The following is a 19,924-nucleotide window of genomic DNA, read 5'->3' as shown; positions in this document are numbered from 1 at the left end:
TTTTAAATGGTGGTGAAATCACCTCCTACAGCACTGGGGTCATGGCTTTATGTATCGTGGGAACAAACACTGTTGCTGTCAAGATAAATAAATCTGCGCTGCAGCTGAATGGCACATGTGAAAACAAAAAAATGGTTAACAATAAAACACAGTAAACAGTAAAGTATAAAAAAATGACCTGAAAAGCAAGCATGATAAAACATAATAAAACATTGCAGAATAGAATACAGTAAAAAAGAGCAACAATAGAGAGAGAATAGAGAGAGAGAGAACAATAAAACGACAACTATGTTTGTTTTTTTATTTTATATTTTTAGGGAAAATGCCTCTCATGCAGCCAGCTTACTGAATTTGGTTGGGAATGGTGAGGTGCAGAACCGTCTGGATACAGAAGGTCTGGGACAATCTCTTTCTGGAATGTAAGGAAGGATAAAGTCAAGCCTGAAGCTCTGTATAGCACATGAGCGTTCAGTAAAGCCAATTTAAATAAGTAAACAGACACTTTTTTGTACCAGTGTCTGGTCGTTGACCATATTTTGGTTATATTCGTGGACACAGAGGGGTTTCTCCACAACACCAGTCACTGTAGTAATTTGGACTGTCGTGTCTGCATGAAGGGAGGTAAGAATGAAAACATTCTTATCCCTCCACGTCATAGCGAGCAAGTTATTACACTGCAAGCAGGTTCTCTCCCTCAGCCTGAGTCGAGAATCTACAAGCCACTGGGGAAAGCCCCAGCGATTAGGTCGCACGGTGCCACATGCTCCAATCTGCTGATCAAACAAATTACTAAACAGTGGCATGCTCGTTTAATAATTGTCCATGTACAAGTAGTACCCCTTTCCGAATAAGGGTGACACCAAGTTCCACACTATTTTGCCAGCGCTCCCTATGTAATCTGGGCAGTTCTCCGGCTCTATGTAACTATCTTTTCCCTCATAAACCGTAAAGCTCCATCCATAGCCTGTTGCCCTGTGACAGAATTTATAGAGCTTGACCCCGTATCTGGCACGCTTGCTGGGAAGGTACTGTTTGAAAGACAAGGGGCCAGAAAATTTAATCAGGGACTCATCAACGCAGACAACTTGATTGGTAATGAACAAGGCTGCAAAATGTTGGTTGAAGTGGTTTATGAGTTTGTAGAGCCGATCGTATTCAGGGTCTCCATGAGGACGACAAAGTTCATTGTCGTTGAAGTGCATGAACCGCAAGATCTGCTCGTATAATTTCTTGGACATGGAGGCAGAGAACACGGGCATATGGTCAATTGGGTGCGTGGACCAATATGTCCGTAACATCATAAATTTATGTATGCACATGTTGAGAGAAAAGCCCAGAAAGGTCTTAAATTCGGAAACCGTAATTGGTTTCCAATCTCTGGCAAGGGAAGGCAACTGGGGATTAGCGGCGATGTGTTGACCAGCATATAAATTAGTTTGGTCCACAATAGATCTATAGAGATCTTCCATGAAAAACAGCGAATAAAAATCAAGTGACGTAAAATCAGCTGTTTCCACCCGAATACTGGGTTGGCCAGTGAATGGGGGAAATACGGGTTCTGCAGAAGTGGTGGGCACCCAATCAGGATTGGCAAATTCTGCAAGAAGGACACTATGGGAACGACGGGCCTGCCTTTGACTTCTTGGTGGCAGCGGGACACTACTTGTGCTTGCCACCTCGCCAGCTTGAACTGCACTTATGGGACTCGCCAGGTCACCACGTGTTACTGCAGTGCTGGATGTACGTCCAGGGTGTACTAGGCTGTTGATGCTTGCCAGTTCACCAGAAGCAATAGCGGCACTAGTACTGGCTCTCTGCTCAATACAAGGGACCTGCGGTTCTTGCACCTCAACAACATCAGAAGATCGGGATCGGGTACGCCTGACCTTAGCAGGGACCTCACCTTAGTCATCAGAGCTATCTGTCACGGAGCCGCTGTCCTCTACTTTATTGTATTCTGAGCCTGAATCTGACAGATGAGTGACCTCCTCTTCACTATCTGTCATGCTCAGAAACATGTAGGCCTCTTCACTAGTGTACCTTTGATTTGCCATTTTGGGCTCTACTGGTACAACTAGTGAGATTCACAGGTAAAAAAGCACCTAGGCTGTCAGCAACTGTATAAAACGCTACCAAAAAAAACTGTTAGCGATCACAGGGATCAGGCCTGACTCTGTGAACACTGCAGTTATGTGTGTTGTGTTTTGTAAGTGACAGTGATCGATCGATACTGCACTTTGGTGGGCTAGGCGGAGGGGCAAAACACAGGTGCTAGCAGGTGTCTGGGCTGATCCCACTAACAATGCATTTTGTGGAACCCTAAACTTCTGGGGACGCTAGTATAGATCTGATCAGATCAGATCAGATACTGATCTGTTCAGATACTATACCACTAAGGGAGGTGTATGCTTTGTGCGTGGGTGTTAGCGGTACTGGCACTAACCTGATGCTGCCTGGGGTGACGCAGACCCCAAAACTTAATTGATATCACCCTCTGGGCGATCAGAGGGTTAAACCTTTATTGGGTAATAAATGGCGGGTGCCCTGATGCTATAAAAAGCAAACTAACTAACCAGCCTCACCCATAAGACTTATACGGTGATCACTGGTGAAAGGGTTAACTAGGGGCAATCAGGGGGTTAAAACCTTTATTAGGTAATATATGGGAGTACCTGGTGCTATATAAAAACCTGACGGGGAACCTAAAAACTAAATAACTAACTGGCTAACCAGCGTCATCAGTGACACTTATATGGTGATCACTGTTGAAAGGGTTAACTCTAGGGGCAATCAGGGGGTTAAAACCTTTATTAGGTAGTATATGGGGGTACCTAATGCTATAAAAACCTGGCGGTGAACCTAAAAAAATAACTGGCTACCTAGCGGCACCAGTGACACAAATTCAGCGATCAGAAAAACAATTGCTTAGTGACACTGGCAAAAGGGGGGTGAAAGGGTTACCTGGGGAGAAATCAAGGGGTTAAACATTTATTAGGGGGGTAGGGTGGTACCCTGGACATAAAGAGGTCTGAAGCTAACTGCCCTGACACTTTTTACAGTCACAAATGACACTAAATGCAGTGATCAGTAAATAAATGACCACTGTAATCAGTGACACTGTGACTGGGGGGGGGGGGGGGGGGGGAGGGCAGGGGGTGATTTGGGGGGTGACTTGGGGTGATTTGTGTGCCTATGTGTCAGTGTACTGTTGGTGCACTTCTCTCCTCACCGTTCCAGTCAAAAAAAACTTACATTTAATAGTCTTCTGGCTTTTCACTTGACCCTCCAGAGTCCTTCCTTTTCTGTGTTGCCCTGTGGTATATTGTGCCATGAGCCCAGGCTGACATAGAGATTTAACTACAGGAAGTCCCCTAGTTACAAACATCCGACTTACAAACGACTCCTACTTGCAAACGGAGGGAGACAACAGGAAATGAGAGGAAACCTACCCCTAGGAAGGGAAATTCATTCTTGTTAGCCCTTGTACACACGGTCGGATATTTAGACGGAAAATGTCCCATCGGACCGTGATGTTGGATAATCTGACCGTGTGTGGACTCCATCGGACTGTTTCTGTCGGAATATCCGACCAACAAAGTTTGAGAGCTGGGCTATAAAATTTTCCGACAACATGATCCGATCGGACTTTGTCCGATCGTTTGTAAAGAATTCTGATTGGACAAAGTGCCACGCATGCTCAGATCAAATTACAACACCAAAGCTATTGGCTACTAGCGGCAACGTAGTCCCATCACAAGGCACGAACGTCATCACGTTCCGAACGATGGGATTTTCCGACAACTTTGTCCGACAGTGTGTATGCAACACCACTTTCGGACAAAATCCGTCAGAAAAAAATCTGACAGATTTTGTTGTCGGAATGTCCGACCGTGTGTACAAGGGCTAAGAGTTATTATGGGAAAAACGTGTCTACACTGAAGTTTTATCACCAAGGCTTGTTTCCACAACAACCCACATTTTTCAAAATCCAGTTGTCATTGGGACAGAAAATAAGGTGAAATCTTCTGAACAGGGACACAGACAGCAAAACAAATGTCACAGGGGTGTTAACCCTTCCCTATGCTATCCAAAAAGCTTAAAACATTTTTTTTTGGCTGAAGTCACATTTAAAAAATATGCCTGTTCTGACTTACAAACAGATTCAACTTAACAACAAACCTACAGACCCAATCTTGTTTGTAACCCGGGGGACACCTGTAGAGGGAATGCGTCTATTGCTGCTTGGGCTCAGAGGAAGAGATCAAGTAATTTTCTCTGTAAGACAGTGCCAAAATCAAGGTGAGTGATGCAGAAAAGGGGTTAAATCCGCCTGCAAAACGCTGCCGGAGTGGTGTTTTGCCGGCAATATCGCTGCACTGCCCTATTGATTTCAATGGGGAGTAGCGGTGAAGGAGCGGTGAGTTCACTGCTCCTTCATCGCTCCAAAGAAGCTGCTGGCTGGACTGAGCCGCTTTTTTCAGGTGCTATACAGACGCTATTTTTAGCAATGTAGGTCCTGAAAAATGCTGGCAGTGTGAAAGGGGTCTTATAGGCAGTTACAGAAACAGTTTTTTTTTCGCTTTTGAGATAAATGTTTTTACATAAATGAACACTGATCATTGTAAGCACCCTTGTCAATGTTAAATGATTTGTTTTGACCCTCTAACTGCTACTTTTGCTAGACAGCTTGGTCTGTTAACCGCTTGCCACAGGCTCCTGAAGGCGACTTCCCAATCATGCCATCATTGTGATTGGCTATCATGGTGATCACATGATCAGGAGCCCATCCCTCTAGCCTCCAATTGGAAACAGCGACCAGTGAAAGCTCAGTTGGTGTGCTGGGAGTGCACAGTGAGCAAGTTCTCATCATAGAAGCTCAGAGCAGCATAGACACATGATTGCTATTTTACAGGATTTTTAGAGCGACATTTTGCACAGTGCTTATGTGCGACATATAGGAATTAGGCATACCTGCCCTGCTGCCGCATATATGTGTTACTCCAGTGGTTGAAGAAAGTTGTAAAATAACAACGTTTCTAGAAGGATCAACAGGTAACAAATGTTAAAGGGTGGACTTTTGTGTTAAAGCTATTGACAGAACACATCATATATAATATTTGAATTTACCCAAAGTTCCACTGTAAGGATTGATTTTAGAGGTATTGCTCTACAAAATGCATTTACCTTTTACATACCTCCCAACGTTTTAAAATGGGAACGAGGTACACCTACTAGCAAATGTTTGTAGGTACACCCTGCCATGCCCCCTTAAAAGTAGGATTATACAAAAAAATGATCACATAAACCCCAAATGCTTTTTAACCACTACTGTTTCTTATATTGGCTTTTGAAATTTACAAATTTAGCAATTTAGAATTTGCATGAAAGGTTTAGCATCAGGAAACACTTTTTTAAAGCTAAAAAGTCAATTTTATATACATATATGTAGATCAGACCAACATGAGGGACAAATGAGGAGGAAAGAGGGTTAGAGGGGCATTGTTCAAAATAAGGGACAGTCCCTCGAATTCTGGGACAGTTGGGAGCTATGATTTTATTTCAGTGTCAAATGTCTTGTATACCACTTTGTAGAGAATCGTCTATGTAATGCAACTAGGCTGCAGGTATACTGTACATTGAGAAGAGGATAAAGATATACTGCCTATAGTATGAAAACGATACATTTGGTTTTAGTAATGTATCTCTAGTGAGCACAGAAAAATTGATTGAACCTTGTTTAGTCAATTTTCAAATTGACGCCTCTTCTGTTTCAATCAACAATCATATCATCTGCAGTAATTGCCTGCAGATCAATTCCATAAAATGTACAGATCAATCCCATAAAATGTATTGGGTAATAAATGTGTTTGCACAAAACCTTGGAGTTCTCCTGGATTTGTTACATCATGTTGCTGGGTAGACTTTCTGATACATTGATGATATACACAGTGATAATTGTATGTATGGCCCCATAGTATTCTCCATACATGGAAAATGGTAGCAATTACCTATGAGACAGTTTCTCCCTAAAGATTGTTTAGGCATAATCATGTGGTGCTTATTTTCCATGTAAAGCCAAGCTCAGGCAGATGTGAAAGACACAAATTATTGCAGCTCATTAGTCATTAAAGTGGTTGTAAACCTCTGAAATAAAAAAATGAATAGAGCATAGCCCTATGTAGGCAGGTTGTACCATTCTCAGCAGGGGAGCTATAGTCAAGCAAGCCCATGACTTCTATGCAAAGTGCTTGTGGGCAGGGTCCTCTGCACCTATGCATGGGGAGTACCTTTGGCATGGAGCACGCTTATCAATGCCCAGGACCAGGCAGGGACTGCAGTCATGTCTAACATTAAGGCAGTTCAGTGACTAAGAGATTAGCTTTCACTGTGTGCAGTATCTAAAGTACAGAGTTCCTCTGAGAAGTGACTTGTACCATGCCACTACACACTGTAATTTATATGTGTGCATTAGGAGGGATATGCTGAGCCTGTGCCCACTCCACCAGTCCAGCATACACCATTTACCTCACTCCTGAGGTATGAGGTCTCGCCGAACACCTAGCTCAGATCCCATGCATGCTTTCACTTAACTCCTTCCTTCCTGTACTTCGTGACCAGGCCATAGATCTCCATAACGTGAGTTCAGTTCTGGTTTCTACTGGAAACCAACCGCTAAGGAGAGAGTCTTATAACAACCCCCTCACTGCTAGTGGACCTGCCACCTTACCAAGTACCACCCATGCTTAGCGACTGATTTCTTGTAGCTTGTTCCTTCACTTGGTTACCCATAGCAGCTACATTCCTCTTCTTGTCTTGCCAAGTTAGCCCTTTGTAGCATACCTTGTAGTGATTTACAGACCCAAGTTATTTTGCTACGCCCAAAACCAACGTGTACCCTTTGGAATAACTTCAGACCAGGCTCAGAATGATTAACGTAACTTTACTGAAGAAATGCAGCATAACAGTCCAATATGAAAAACATCCTTTCCCTAATCCTAGCTAGAACAGTGTAGTGGCCCAGGCATACCTCCATGGTTATCTTCCTAAAACCTTGGTTCCTTTCAGCAGCTTCAAAACAATTTGAACAAACAATTTATGTTTTGCAGCTCACCAGAAAAGGTGGCTGAATTTGTTTTATTTTTTCACACTTTTTTATTTTCACCTGGTGATCGTGCCAGGAACATACTTCCTGTCCTAGGGTGACAATCCCCCTGTAAATAGGATGAGCAGCATTGTCAACATAGGAAGGGATCAATAGAACACCTACCTCTCTTCATAACATAGGGAAAGGTGTTTTGTGGTAATTAGAGATAGCTGGGAACAATGCCAACTAATAACTGCAGAGGAAGAGAGCACAGGAAAATATCAACTCCTAACATTTCTGAATGAATAGCAATTTTTTGCACTTGTTGAACGGATATAACAAAATGCTTTTACCTGTAGTTTTAAAAGACCATAAGGGAGCAAATAAGAGAAATTTATTGTTAGAGTTTGCATATATATTACATGCAAGGAGACTAAGTACTTGAATATGACTTGGTATCAGAGCCGGTACAAGGGGTGGGCGAGAGGGACGGGTGCCCTGGGCCGAGTGAGAGAGGGGATGGGTTGTTATCAGGCATAAGAGTATCATTATCCTATGGCAACCATCACTAAATGTCGGCCTGCGGTCCATGTCCGGCCCGAGCTGCTTCTTTTTCTGGACTGCCACAATCGTGCCATTTAATCACCGCTTTTGTCCCCAGCCTCCTCCGTTATCATTAGCAGAGTAGAGAGGAGTGGACGGCGGGACAATTCTGCACTGGGGGCGGGACCAGCACTGCATGGAGAGCGGTAGCTGCCTGTCACGTTAATCAGGAGGTGATTGGCTGCTAAGAGGTGGTCCTAGCAGCTAATCACCAGTTCGCTAATATGAAGTCAACCCGGCAGTTCCTGTGTCCCGCCCAGTGCTGCTGTGCCTTCAGTTTAGGACTGTCCCACCTCCTGCTCTCCGCTCTGTGAAATGTAGGAGAGTGAAGGGAGGAAAATATATGAAACTGTGAAGGATGAGTGGGGAAAAGGGGGCAGTGCTGTGTGGAGGGGTCGTGTAAAGGGGTCAATACTGTGTGGAGGGTATTTAAAATGGGGCAATACTGTGTGTGGGGTGATATGTGAAGGGGGCAATACTGTGTGGGGTGATATGTGAAGGGGCAATACTGTGTGGGGTGATATGTGTGAGTAAACTCTTGTATCTTCTATCGCATTAAACGTAATTGAATTTGCATTGTTTTAAATATATTCTTGTTTTGAAACTACATTGATTCTTTTATAAAAATGGGGGGGGGGGGGGCAGTTTGCCATATTCACCCTGGGCACCAAATGGGCTTGTCGCAGCACTGCTCGGTATCACCCTTTTGAAATCCCTGCACAGCACAGGCTGGGGGAGGTTGGAGCTAATGAGTGCTACAGTGCAAGAAACTTACAGATAGGATGAGAGAGAGAAGAGTGAGAGAGAGAAAAAAGCTGATCAGTGTGCTGCTTCACTGACAGTCTGCATGGTCTGCTGATCAACGGTTCAATGATTTACAGGCTCCTAAAACAAAAACTAATAAATGCACATTTTTTTTTACCTGCAAAAAAAAAAGTGTACTTATTATTAAACCTTATTAAAAAGGTGAACTTATCCTTTAAAGCTGAACTCCAGACAGATATAAAGAGATAAAGATGTAAAATAATGCAAATTTGTATTTCTTAATACATAATTAAAAGTGTTTTAAAAAAAAGCAATGCAAGGCCTGTTCACACTAATGCGATTTCAGAAGCGACTTATGTCACACAGAATTGCATGACGATGGAAACCACATTATTCTCTTTGTTGTTGATATACATGAATGCAGTACAGCACAACACAGTTTTTGAATAGGGTCTAGTGCTACTTTGGTGCGGTTGCCGTGTGATTTCAGCCCCATAGACTTTAACCAAAAATGCATGTAAAATGCATATACATACGTTTTTGGTGTATTTTTTTCTGTATTTATGCAGGGTTTGTGTATGTTGTCAAGGAGCCAGCACCCGCAGACATCCTAGCAATCAGTGACTGTTCTCTGTTGTCACCTGGGTATTCCTGGCTGGCAGCAGAATTTAAACAAAAGAGCCTGTCATTAAAAACAAAAAAAACAGCGTGGGGGTTCCACCACAATCCTCTCCAGGTCCTTATTCTAACATGCAGCCTCTCCCTTCCTGAACTATACCAGGTTTTATGTCCACAGGGGGACCTTCCCGGTAAAGCACCTTGTCCTCATGTTGATGAGGACAAGGGCACCTTCCCCATAACCCTGGCTCGGTGTTTGTGGGGGTCTGCGTGCAGGGGGCTGTTGGAATCTGGGAGCCTCCTTTAACAATATGAGGCCCCCCAGATACCCCCATGTGAATGAGTATTGACTACATAGTACATTATAATGGGGCAAGGTTACCGATGACCTCATTGACCCTATATGGACACGTCTACCTCTTTACTTAAGTGGCAGGGAGAACTAGAGATGTAATTTGGCGCAAGGCAAGTTATGACATTGGTTGTGTTTCGGCAGGCAGCAGTTTTTTTTTTTTTCATGTGAGTCTGCAGCCGTTGTTCTGTTGTGCTTGACATATACATTGCTGCATGACATGATTAACATGATGTACAACGTAAGAGGAAAAAAATAACGATAAAGGTCAAAAATTGTGTTTGCGTTTTTATTTACTACAGAATTTTTTTTGTGAATGAGTAGTGTACACCTTACTCATTCACATGGAAGTGGTACCTGGGGGCCCCCATATTCTTAAACTGGGCTTCCAAAATCTGATATGCCTCTCCACCCACAGACTCCCACAACCACTGGGCCAGGGTTTAGGGGGAGAGGCCCTTGTCCTCATCAACATCAGGACTAGGTGCTTTTCTAGGGGAGTCCCCCCTGGCAAAGTACAGTAGCTGCATGCTCTGATAAGGGTCTGCCATAATTTTTTGGGGAGGGCCTCACAACATTTTTTTGGGGGCTCCTGTCACCTATCGTTCCAGAGATACAGGATTCTTGTGCAGCAACAGGTTGGACAGTTTAAATACAAGCTGGCACACTCTGTTTTCAGCAGACAGAGAGGATGACCTCACAGTGCCTCTCACTGCTTCTCAGAAGCACTGAGCTTAATGAATAGCTTGGAGCCTTGGACCAATGGTAAAGCACAATTGGAAAAAGCTGTCCAATAAAAATGCTGCAGTGCAGGCTGTCCTCTCGCTGCAGTGTCGTAGAAGGGGCATGTGTCTAAAAGACAACTACTACCTTCCAGCCCAGCCCTCTTAACTAGAAGGAAAAAGCATGGTTTTATGGGTATAAGATTTAACCATAATCCCATGTTTTTCTCACACAGTTAAGAGGGAGAATGAGAATCTGCTGCCTGCTGAAAAGGTATTGTTTTAATCAAGCTAAATTATATATTATTATGCTATATGTTATAATATAATAATTTATTATTTTTCTATTTTCTGTGAAATTACTGGTTTGAAGTTATAACTTCAAACTTCAGTAATTTGGCCGATTAGCCACCTGCTTGAGTATAGAGAGCAGTATAAAATACAGGACACCATGCAGACGTATAGTGTGCCTGTGTCACATAGTCTGTTCAGCCTGATGCAATATGCAGGCTATGCTTGAACAAGAGACATTTTCTAAAGGCTGACTGTGATTCGAAGGGGATGTGTGCCAGAGGAGGCTGTAATTGGTTGGGGGGGTGGGAGGGGGGGGGGGCGACTGAACAATACAGGCATGCTATGTGTCTGCATAGTCTCCTGTACCTCTGAATAGCCAGCCAAAGGATAAAAACTGACCATGCCAGCATAGATAAGCTTTTGTGCTTTGTGTGCTTAGTTTAGAAAAAGGAAAAAGCTGTCAGGCAGGATCAATCAGGTACTCCCCTACATCCTGTAACAGTGACACAAGCAGGAACTCAGAAAGCAATACCAACTTGACAGAGGTTCTAGTACTTTCATACTTTATTCCAAACTAGAGTTACTAGTGTAGCCCTGTTATACAATAACATCTAAGCGTAGGTCTACTTTGGACTGTTTAAGGCTTAGAACTTCTGTCAACTTTTTATTGTTGTCTTTGTCCCCATGTGGGAAATTTTCTCTTAGCTCTTGCATATTTAAATAGGGGCTGAGGGAAAATCCACCCAAGAGGCACACATGCATCAATAAAAATGCAATACAAACCTAAAATATATATCCAACTGGTTGCTGTGGACAACAGAAAAACTCAGAGAAAATAAGCCATGTAAAATGTTTTAGTGCTGGCAGAACATTTATATGTGGGGCATAGCAGTTGTAAAATGATTATCCTCTGTGCTGTCAGCCATGATGATATAGTGAGGGTAGGCACACATACTGGATTTTTGCAAGTTCTAGTACTGGACTGTAAATGGTTGTTTTCTGATTGCAAACAAAGTACATAAAAGTGTTGATTGATTACATTTAGTAATTTAGTCATTTCAACTCCTCCTCTTTTAAAACATGATCCTGTTTTTATGTGCACTGAAAATCCACTTTGAAGTGTACCTAACCCGTTAATTGTATTCCTTCCAGGGGCTGCCCGTCCATTAAGGGCGCACAGGCATTGCCCCCTCTGTCACGCCACCCCCCTACATGACTAATAGATAGATTCATGCAATGCATTAATCTATCCATGGCCGCCGCTGCCACCCCCCTAGTCAGACGTCTGGCCCCTTTTTGGAATTCCAGTGACGGGGGTGTTTTTTGAAGCACATGATTAGAGCCATAGGCTTCAAAAAAGGTGGACTCGGGGCACAGAGCATTGAGCTCACAATCCACCCAGATGTGTTAGAAAAGCAAATTAATATTTGGTTTTCTAACACTGAACCGCCCCTCCGCCAATCAGGAAGTGTGATTCTAATACCCGTCACCTGATTTGATGAAAGCAAAGGCGCCCCTATTGGACGCCTAGCAGAACAGAAGAACATAGGAGGGGGAAGCATGGAGGACACAGGAGCCGTCCCACAGCTCGCCGTCGTCACCCACTTGCCTGATCCGCCACTAAGATGGGGTAAGTGCCAGGCAGACAGCGAGTGGTGGGGGTCACAGTGGTGTCATATGATGGGCACAAGTATTGCCACTTGATGGGCGCAAGTAGTGCCATTTGATGGGCATAAGTGACGGGATTGTGATGGGTCAGATACACCTGGTCTTGTCTGGGATTTCCCTCACAGGAAAGCTACTCTGAACTACGGTTCCTCCAAAGGTTGCTAGGGATTCCTTGAGCTGTGAGTGACCTCCAATTTGATGATACTTCTGGAACCTACACCACTTGGCAAAGCCAGCTGCATGATACCAGTGATCTTTTGTAGTTGTGTGTAGAGGTGGTATTCTGTCCACCATTGTAATTATTTCAAGGGTATAGCTGGCTTCTGGGATAAAATGGTTGAGAAAGGCTTCTCTAGGGCAAGTAACAAGACTAAATGCCTGGAGAGTTGATAAGTTCACAGGATTCCTAAATAGTCTCGAACTTCTTTAGTCATTAGTAGCAATTTCATGTTTATAGTATAGGTCCACTTCAAAGAGTAAATCAAGGCAAACAGCTTTATGCACAGTTGAAGATTATGCATTGTTTAACTGCTTCAGTTCCGTGCTATAGACGAATGACGGCTACAGCAGGGACCGACGTTTCCGGGAGTGCATCTATTGATGTCCTCCCGTGCCCGCCTGGCCTGCCCGCCCACACGCAGCGCACTCTGTGATCAGCGAGTCTATGAGACTTGGCTGATCACAGATTGGAGTAAGGGGTCAATCCTGACCCCTTACCACATAATCAAATGTCAGCCAATGACAGCTGATCATGTGATGTAAACAGAGATGGTAATTGGGTATTTTTTCTCCTTGTGCTGATAGCACGTGGAGGGGAAAAAAAAGCAGATTACCAGCGTCTCTCAGAGGGACATCAGTCTTGATCAAGGAGAGCTCCCGCCCTCTCATCTGCTCCCCCTGTGCACAACAGTGCCACTTTCTAGTGCCCACCAGTGCCACCTACCAGTGCGCACAGTGCCACCCATCAGTGCCCACAGTGCCACCCATCAGCGTCACCAATCAGTGCCTCATAAACGGTGCTACCCATTAGTGTCACCTACCAGTGCCCATCAGTGCCACCTATCAGTGCCACCTATCAGTGCCCATCAGCGGCATCTATCAGTGGTACCTATCAGTAACACCTATCAGTGCCCTTCAGTGCCCATCAGTGCCATCTTACCAATGACCATCAGTGCCGCCTTATCTGTGCCCATCAGTACCGCTTTATCTGTCCCCATCAGTACATCCTGATATGTGCCTATCAGTGCCACCTTATCTGTGCCTATCAGTGCAGCCTATCAGTGCCCACCAGTGCATATCAATGAAGGAGAAAAATTACCTGTTTTCAAAATTTGATAACAAACTATGAAACATGATTTTTTTTACATTTTCCACCTTTTTTTGTTTAGCAAAAAATAATAACCCCAGCTGTGATTAAATACTATCAGCTCTATTTGTCTGAAAAAAAGTATAAAATTTAATTTGGGTTCAGTGTTGTATGACCACGCAATTGTCATTCAAAATGCGTCAGGTCTGAAAGCTGAAAATTGGTCTGGGCAGGAGGGGGTTTAAGTGCCCAGTAAGCAAGAGGTTAAATCAATAACTATTAATAACTTAATGAGACAGTTGGCAGGAAAACATCTAACTATTCTTGTGAACGGCTGCAATAATCGTCTTGGTACTGGATCAAGATGGAACGATACTTTGTTCTTTACCTAGAGTCTTCTAGTCTGGTTATTTTTCTCTGCCTCATATAGTATTAAACATAACTGAAACGAAATGCATATATGTTTAAAGTGGATGTAAACCAGATTCATGAAATTTGAGCTGATATACCTGCAGTGTTTTCTTATCTCCTTTAAAAACCCTATGTCCTGTGGCCTTCTCCTGCTCTATTCTTCTGTTATCAGCCTGATGACTTCTGACAAGTTCTTCATCAACTGAGAAAAAGTAGCTTGAGTTTTGTGTTGGGGAGGGTGCTATAAATAGATAGGCAGCATGCTGAACTATTCAATGAACAGTTCTGAAAGTCTCTACCTATGAGGAGAGGGGGTGTGTGTCTTTCCTCCAATCAGCTGTATTGGCTGTATGCCCAGGCTTCACTGCAGTGCTGAACAGGAAGAGAAAATCTCCTAACACCAGCTGAACTTTATAAAGAATATATACAACTGAAGATAGCAGATATACATGTAAGACTTATGTAGGGAGATTTGTTTCCCCCCTTTGTATCATCTGAGGCTGTTCACTTCACTGGGTATATGTGAGGGTTTACAACCACTTTAATGCTTTAACTGGCAAATAAATGCTAATTTTGGCCAGCCATTCTATGCTCTTCACAACTCTGCTAGTTAGATCACTATGGCTCCCTGATTTAGTATTACTTCCTCCTTAGTTTTACCTATTATTGGGTTAGCTCCCTGTTTCTTGGTCAGAGGTTATGAAGTGGGTCTACTGACCAATAGGGAGGCAGAGAGGCGACAAAGCCATATCTGGGTTTGCTGTCTAGAAAATGTATGGAAGGCCTCATGCACATTGGAAGATTAAGTCTGGTGCATAAGACTATAGAGTTTAGGTGCAGGGAAAGACACAGTCCACCCCCTTGCTGCCAGCACCCATTTAGGGCAGTATGTGTCCAAGTATGAATGTCCAGAATGCTGGGCAGCAAGCCTGTGCCACCCACCTGCACCTAAATGACAGTTTCATACACCAGTTTGCATGAGGCATAACTTGTAATGTTGACTGCCCAAAACTACAAATACTTTGGTAGGAAAAAAAGCAAACATATACTGTATGTATTTTAATGTATACATTTAGCTATCTGCCTGGAGTTCTGTTCTGTGCATACATTTGTTTCATCTCCACATCTGTTTCCAGAGCACCTGTGGAAGGAGTTCAACATTCACAAACACATTAGTCCTGGTTCTTAATCAGAATTTAACTCTCAGCATGAAATGACAATAGACATGATCAAAATACAGATTTATTTTGTAACAATATAGTAACAATCCTAGTGCAGTTCTATTATACTTTGCAGGTTGAAGGTCAATACATTTAAAATTACAAATGTACAAATAATAAGCATTACATTCAATCAATTGATATTCCATGATGCTGGTCCACAGTTTTGCAAAGAGATCTAGCAGACTAAATTCTGTGTTTTGTTGCCTCAGAGTTGTAAGTGGGAACTTCTCCAAATGGTCTAACCCTACATGGAGAGTCAGACAAGATGATAATTGCATTAGGTAATCTTTTTCTGGCTACTGGGATTGTGTCTACCATCATGTTTGCCATATTGTACCAACATGCAAAAGAAAAAATTGTGTTGCAGTCAAGACATTTATGAAAACACAAAGACCCAATACACCCTAAACAAACATCTCAATGGATACTAGAAGGTTTAATCACTTACAAACTCTTGCAACTCCCAGATAGTGATTATGCTTCTAAGTTCCCACTCCATTCGCCTCTTGTGGGCTGTGTTGACAGACTTTTGTTTGCGTCAGAACTTTTGCTGTCCCCATACAAGTCAATTGAAACATAAAAAAAAGCACTAAGCAGATGGATGAAGCAGGTGGATGAAGGAGGGGAAATGCAGCTCAAATGCACCTGCATTGTGAACAAACTCAGAAGTGCTTCAAACTGATGCAGGTGGAATACTTAGCTTACTTAGCTTATTTACTAGTTTTATTAATTCCTTAAAAGGGAAGTACTGTATGGGAATATTTTTTTTTCTCTAGAATTATACTTACCTAGTTGGATGCAGCATCGGTCAGATGCTGCATCTGTCCCCCACTGGCTCTAACAGTAACAACCAAGCGATTAAACACTGCCTATCGCTCAGTTCTCAGAGCTCCCTGAGCAAAGAGCTAGTGACTGTCAGTCACTGGCTCCGTGCTCTTTCCCCCCATGATCACTGGAGCACTGGACAGTGGAGGGGATGGGAGTGGGCAGCTCAGGCTCTCAGCAGGTCGCTTAGAGGCTGAGCTGGGTGACTGTCCAAGCATGCTGGCGGATCCCGACCATATGGTTGCAATCTTTCCCGAGCCTGGACCAGCTCTGTGACATCAGCCAAAGGCAGGTTTAAACCCACTGTCTGCTGAAAATGGGTCACAGGAGTGCAAAACGGACTGCACTCCTGTGATCCATAGGAGAAGTACTGGGAAACAAGCTTTGGCTGTAGTTCTTCCTTAAAGTTTATCTAAAGCCAAAACTTTTTGGATACAGTGGGAAATACTAGGAGGTACTTACTGCTGTCTGTGACCCAACTGAGGAGATTCACTGCCTCTACTTGTCTACTGTGATCTGGATTGGAAAGCAATAGAAAATCCAAAATTTCACATGTTTTACCGAAAGAGGAATAGAGGGAAAATCTTCAAATGAGGACACTTGCTATGATGACAGCTGTCAAAGAAAGTATTTTTTCTCACTCAGGATAGATTTTTCTTTACCTTCTGGTTGTGTCTTTGAGGTAGAAAATTAAGAGTTATCTCCCAAGTTGGGCGCAGACAGCAAAAAAATAAAATAAAAAAAACAAAGGGATTAGAAAAAACAGTTGACTAGATATATTTTTCACTAGTTAGCTATATTTTGCTCCTTGGAAGCACAGTACATATTGGAAGTTTCAGGTGGCATCTTCCATATACCACACATATACTTGGATTGTCAATGCTTCTCTAATTAAACGCCTTAAAAAAAAAGGAATGTATTATTCTCTTGCACTACAGTGTATGGAGCTGATATGACACAGTGTGCTTTATTTTCTTACAATGCAAACTTCTATTTTAACAATTATTATGCCACAGATAATCGATTTGTGCTTTAGTCTCTCTACTTTTTGGATTAGAAAAATGTGAAACCATGTATGAATATATGCATTTGAATGCTGCTTGTAGTCCATTTTAGTAAGTGACTAATGCTCGTAAACAACATCTGGCATGTCTAGTAGGCACCTGTAGTCTCCTGCAAATAGAGTTAGCAGTCCTCAAGAGCACTTTGTGAGCTTTACATCTGTGGCACTCTATGGCTGACTTAATCTAAAAGTTGACACTTTGGCTCACTCCTCCTTCTTCCCACAAATTAGTATTGGTGTCCAAGGATGCACCTAAGATTGTCATCTCTTATTAGAATAAAATGCCAGCCCTGAAATTCCATTCCTTTTATTAACATTGGCAACAATTGCCATTTTTTTCCTGGGAAGGCAGGTAAAATACTGGACAGGTGACAACACTAGCCACATCTCATATTGAGTGGCCATTGGCAAGGTGAAGGAGGCAGAAAGGGGAAGGGCAAAGCACCAAGTTCCTAGATAATATTAATATTTACAAAATAGGTGGTTATTGATTATAATTCTCCCACAGTACTCAGGAACAAGGCTGAAACTAACATAAGTAGTGTGCAATAAATATAACTAGTAATAATTAGCATCCAAACGCTATGATATTATAGAGTCTAGAATGTTGGGAAATACCGGCTGAAATTCTGCCCATGTGTATGTCGGTCTCTCGTATTGTGCATGCTGTAAAACCAGGAGCTGACCGACTCCAGATGAGCTCTCAGCCAATGGCAGAGAGCGTTGATCGGAGTATTCTGGCAGGAGGGCTGTCCCCATGTCACAACACAACAGCTCAGTGGGCGAGATCGCTGGCCTATCCTCGCATGGTTAATACAACAGCTCCCGTCCGGAACTGTCAGTTTTTTTCCGTGCGACCCGCTGGGTTGCATGAAAAAAAAACTGTAGTGTATACCAGGCTTAAGTCACAGAAATGTTAAGCAGGCTGGAAAGTTTCTGTTTGTTAAGGGTGCACTTGTTCAATAAAATAGCAATCCACTCATTACATGGGCATTCTTTTCTGAAGAAAAACAAACAAACATTGTTTGAATCAAAAGAGATAAACTGCAATTGTTGAAACTGCTCAGCAGTCATGTCAAGGAAAGGGAGTTTTTCATTACCAGCATAGGATCCGACCAGGGTGTTTTTTTTTTTATTAAGGAACAGAGGGGTTCTGCTTGTTAGAAGGTTGAAAAGTTTCAGTGATAAAATGTTAAAAACACAGCTCATTTAATTGTTCAGCTAATAAACGGGCAATGGCATAGCTGCATAGTTTTTCATTTTTCTATCACATGGTGTGCAAAGAGCTCACATATAAACAAAAAGCTCTGGGGTTTTGGAAATGATTTCTTTTAATAAAAAAACATCACAGTGGGAGATGCAAACATATTTTTTTAATAATTTTCGACTTCTGCATTAAAATCTCCATGTAAAGGCAAAGGAGATTACAAAGGAAAATGTAACAAAAAAATGAAATATGATATAATAAACCCATGTTATTGAGATAAAGCCAAAACACAGAGATTTCAGAAAGAGACAGAGAGAGAAAAAGTGAGAGCAAAAAAATAAAATAAAAAATTCAAATTGAAAGGGGGAGAGGAGGGTGAAACTTCACCCCATGGGAAATAACATGTAGGAAGTAAATGCAGCTTTGAAGGACTCAAAATATAGCAGTGTACTGTACAAAGATAAGTTCCAAGATGCGGCCATGAGTGAGATGGGAGGGCTTCTCATGACACAAGTCTTGTGCTAATGTATGTACCCTCCTATGTGTCCCACGCAAGGCCTAGCCAGCCTTACTTTCGCCTACCTATTTGGGCCATGAGTTGGGCATTTGCTGCAGCCTTTGCCCTCATGTTTCTAGCCTTTGCAATGTCGAAGAGAATGTTCATAAGGTTGGTTGGTACATCCAACGAGAGGGTGAATTTGGTCCGCCGGTCACTTTTTGCCTTGTTTTGGTAAACCTTGCCCTTCACCTGTGCTTGTGACAGATACCTGTATCGTGCAGCTGGAAATGTTCTTTTCTCTTTCTCATCTTCTTCCTCCTCTTCTTCTTGGGACAGAAGATTATCACTTGGTTCAAACTCATAACCCCTCTTACTTAGAACAGAGTTTTCTTCTAAGCTCCGTCTCTTGGCCTCCTCAAGTGCTTCCTTCAGGCAGCTAAAAATTGATTCTGCTTTGTAAAAGTTGTAGTGAAGACTGGATCGGGCCATGCACACTATGAGCAGTAGCAGGAGAAGCCTAGTGTGAGGCATACTTCCACCCTGCGACTAGACATACATATAAAAACATATTAATAAAGTCAAAGCTGTAGTAAATTAAAAATGAACAAATCTCAAAACCTAAATATGCTTTAACTTCATCTTGGCAGATGTTACACTGGCCTTCCCTGCCCTTCCTTTCTGTTGGTCATAAAGTTTGGTGAGTGTCCTCCCTGACCAGTGAGGTACAGAAGAGGGCAGGTCAAAGCTCTGCTTTTCAAGATGAATTCAGCATATACACAAGAGATCAGGGCACTCTAGATGGTGATAGTTATAATTAAGTTAAACAAAGAATTTTTATTTATGTTTCAAACACAAAAAAATAAAGAAATAAAAAAACAGAAAACAGACATGCGTCAGCCAAGTACATACATATTATGAGTAGACAGATAATCAAGTGTATCACATATAAACACAGATATTTCTTAGCAATGTGTAGAGTCACTAATCATTGCAGCATAAAATATAAAGCCCCCCCGAGACCTCCCCCCACCACACAAAAAAAGAAAACCACAGAGATTACAAAAAAAAAAAGGGAAAACCCCCCCCCTCCCCCCACCCTCCTCTCCCCTTAGCCTAAGTAATGGTCAAATGCTTCGCCTCAACCCATGCCGCCCAAATCTTCCCAAATTTCCCAGGGCAGTTCCTGCCCAGATATGTAAGTTTGTAGAGCGGCAAAGCCGCGTTCACCAGGGACTGCCACAGTTGTTTAGTAGGAGGGAGAGGTTGATTCCATTGCAGTAGTAT

At 42.7% G+C, this 19,924-nt stretch overlaps 1 protein-coding gene across 1 annotated transcript in view; it reads right to left on the bottom strand.

Moving 5' to 3' along the window:
- Positions 1-15,047: 15,047 nt before the first annotated feature.
- The window catches only part of UCN3 (urocortin 3), a 40,471-nt gene continuing 35,594 nt past the window's right edge, over positions 15,048-19,924 (bottom strand). The window contains exon 2 of the mRNA XM_077474111.1: positions 15,048-19,186. Within this exon, the coding sequence (XP_077330237.1) occupies positions 18,710-19,171 (462 nt within the window). The 5' untranslated portion in view covers positions 19,172-19,186 and the 3' untranslated portion in view covers positions 15,048-18,709. The remainder of the gene's footprint in view (positions 19,187-19,924) is intronic.

Source organism: Lithobates pipiens, unplaced genomic scaffold (genome assembly GCF_037356315.1).
Source record: "Lithobates pipiens isolate NorthernLeopardFrog02 unplaced genomic scaffold, aLitPip1_a1.2 Scaffold_8, whole genome shotgun sequence".
In the NCBI taxonomy this organism is placed as follows: Eukaryota; Metazoa; Chordata; class Amphibia; order Anura; family Ranidae; genus Lithobates; species Lithobates pipiens.
Note: the sequence above shows the minus strand (reverse complement) of the source record. Positions and strands in the feature narration are given on the sequence as shown.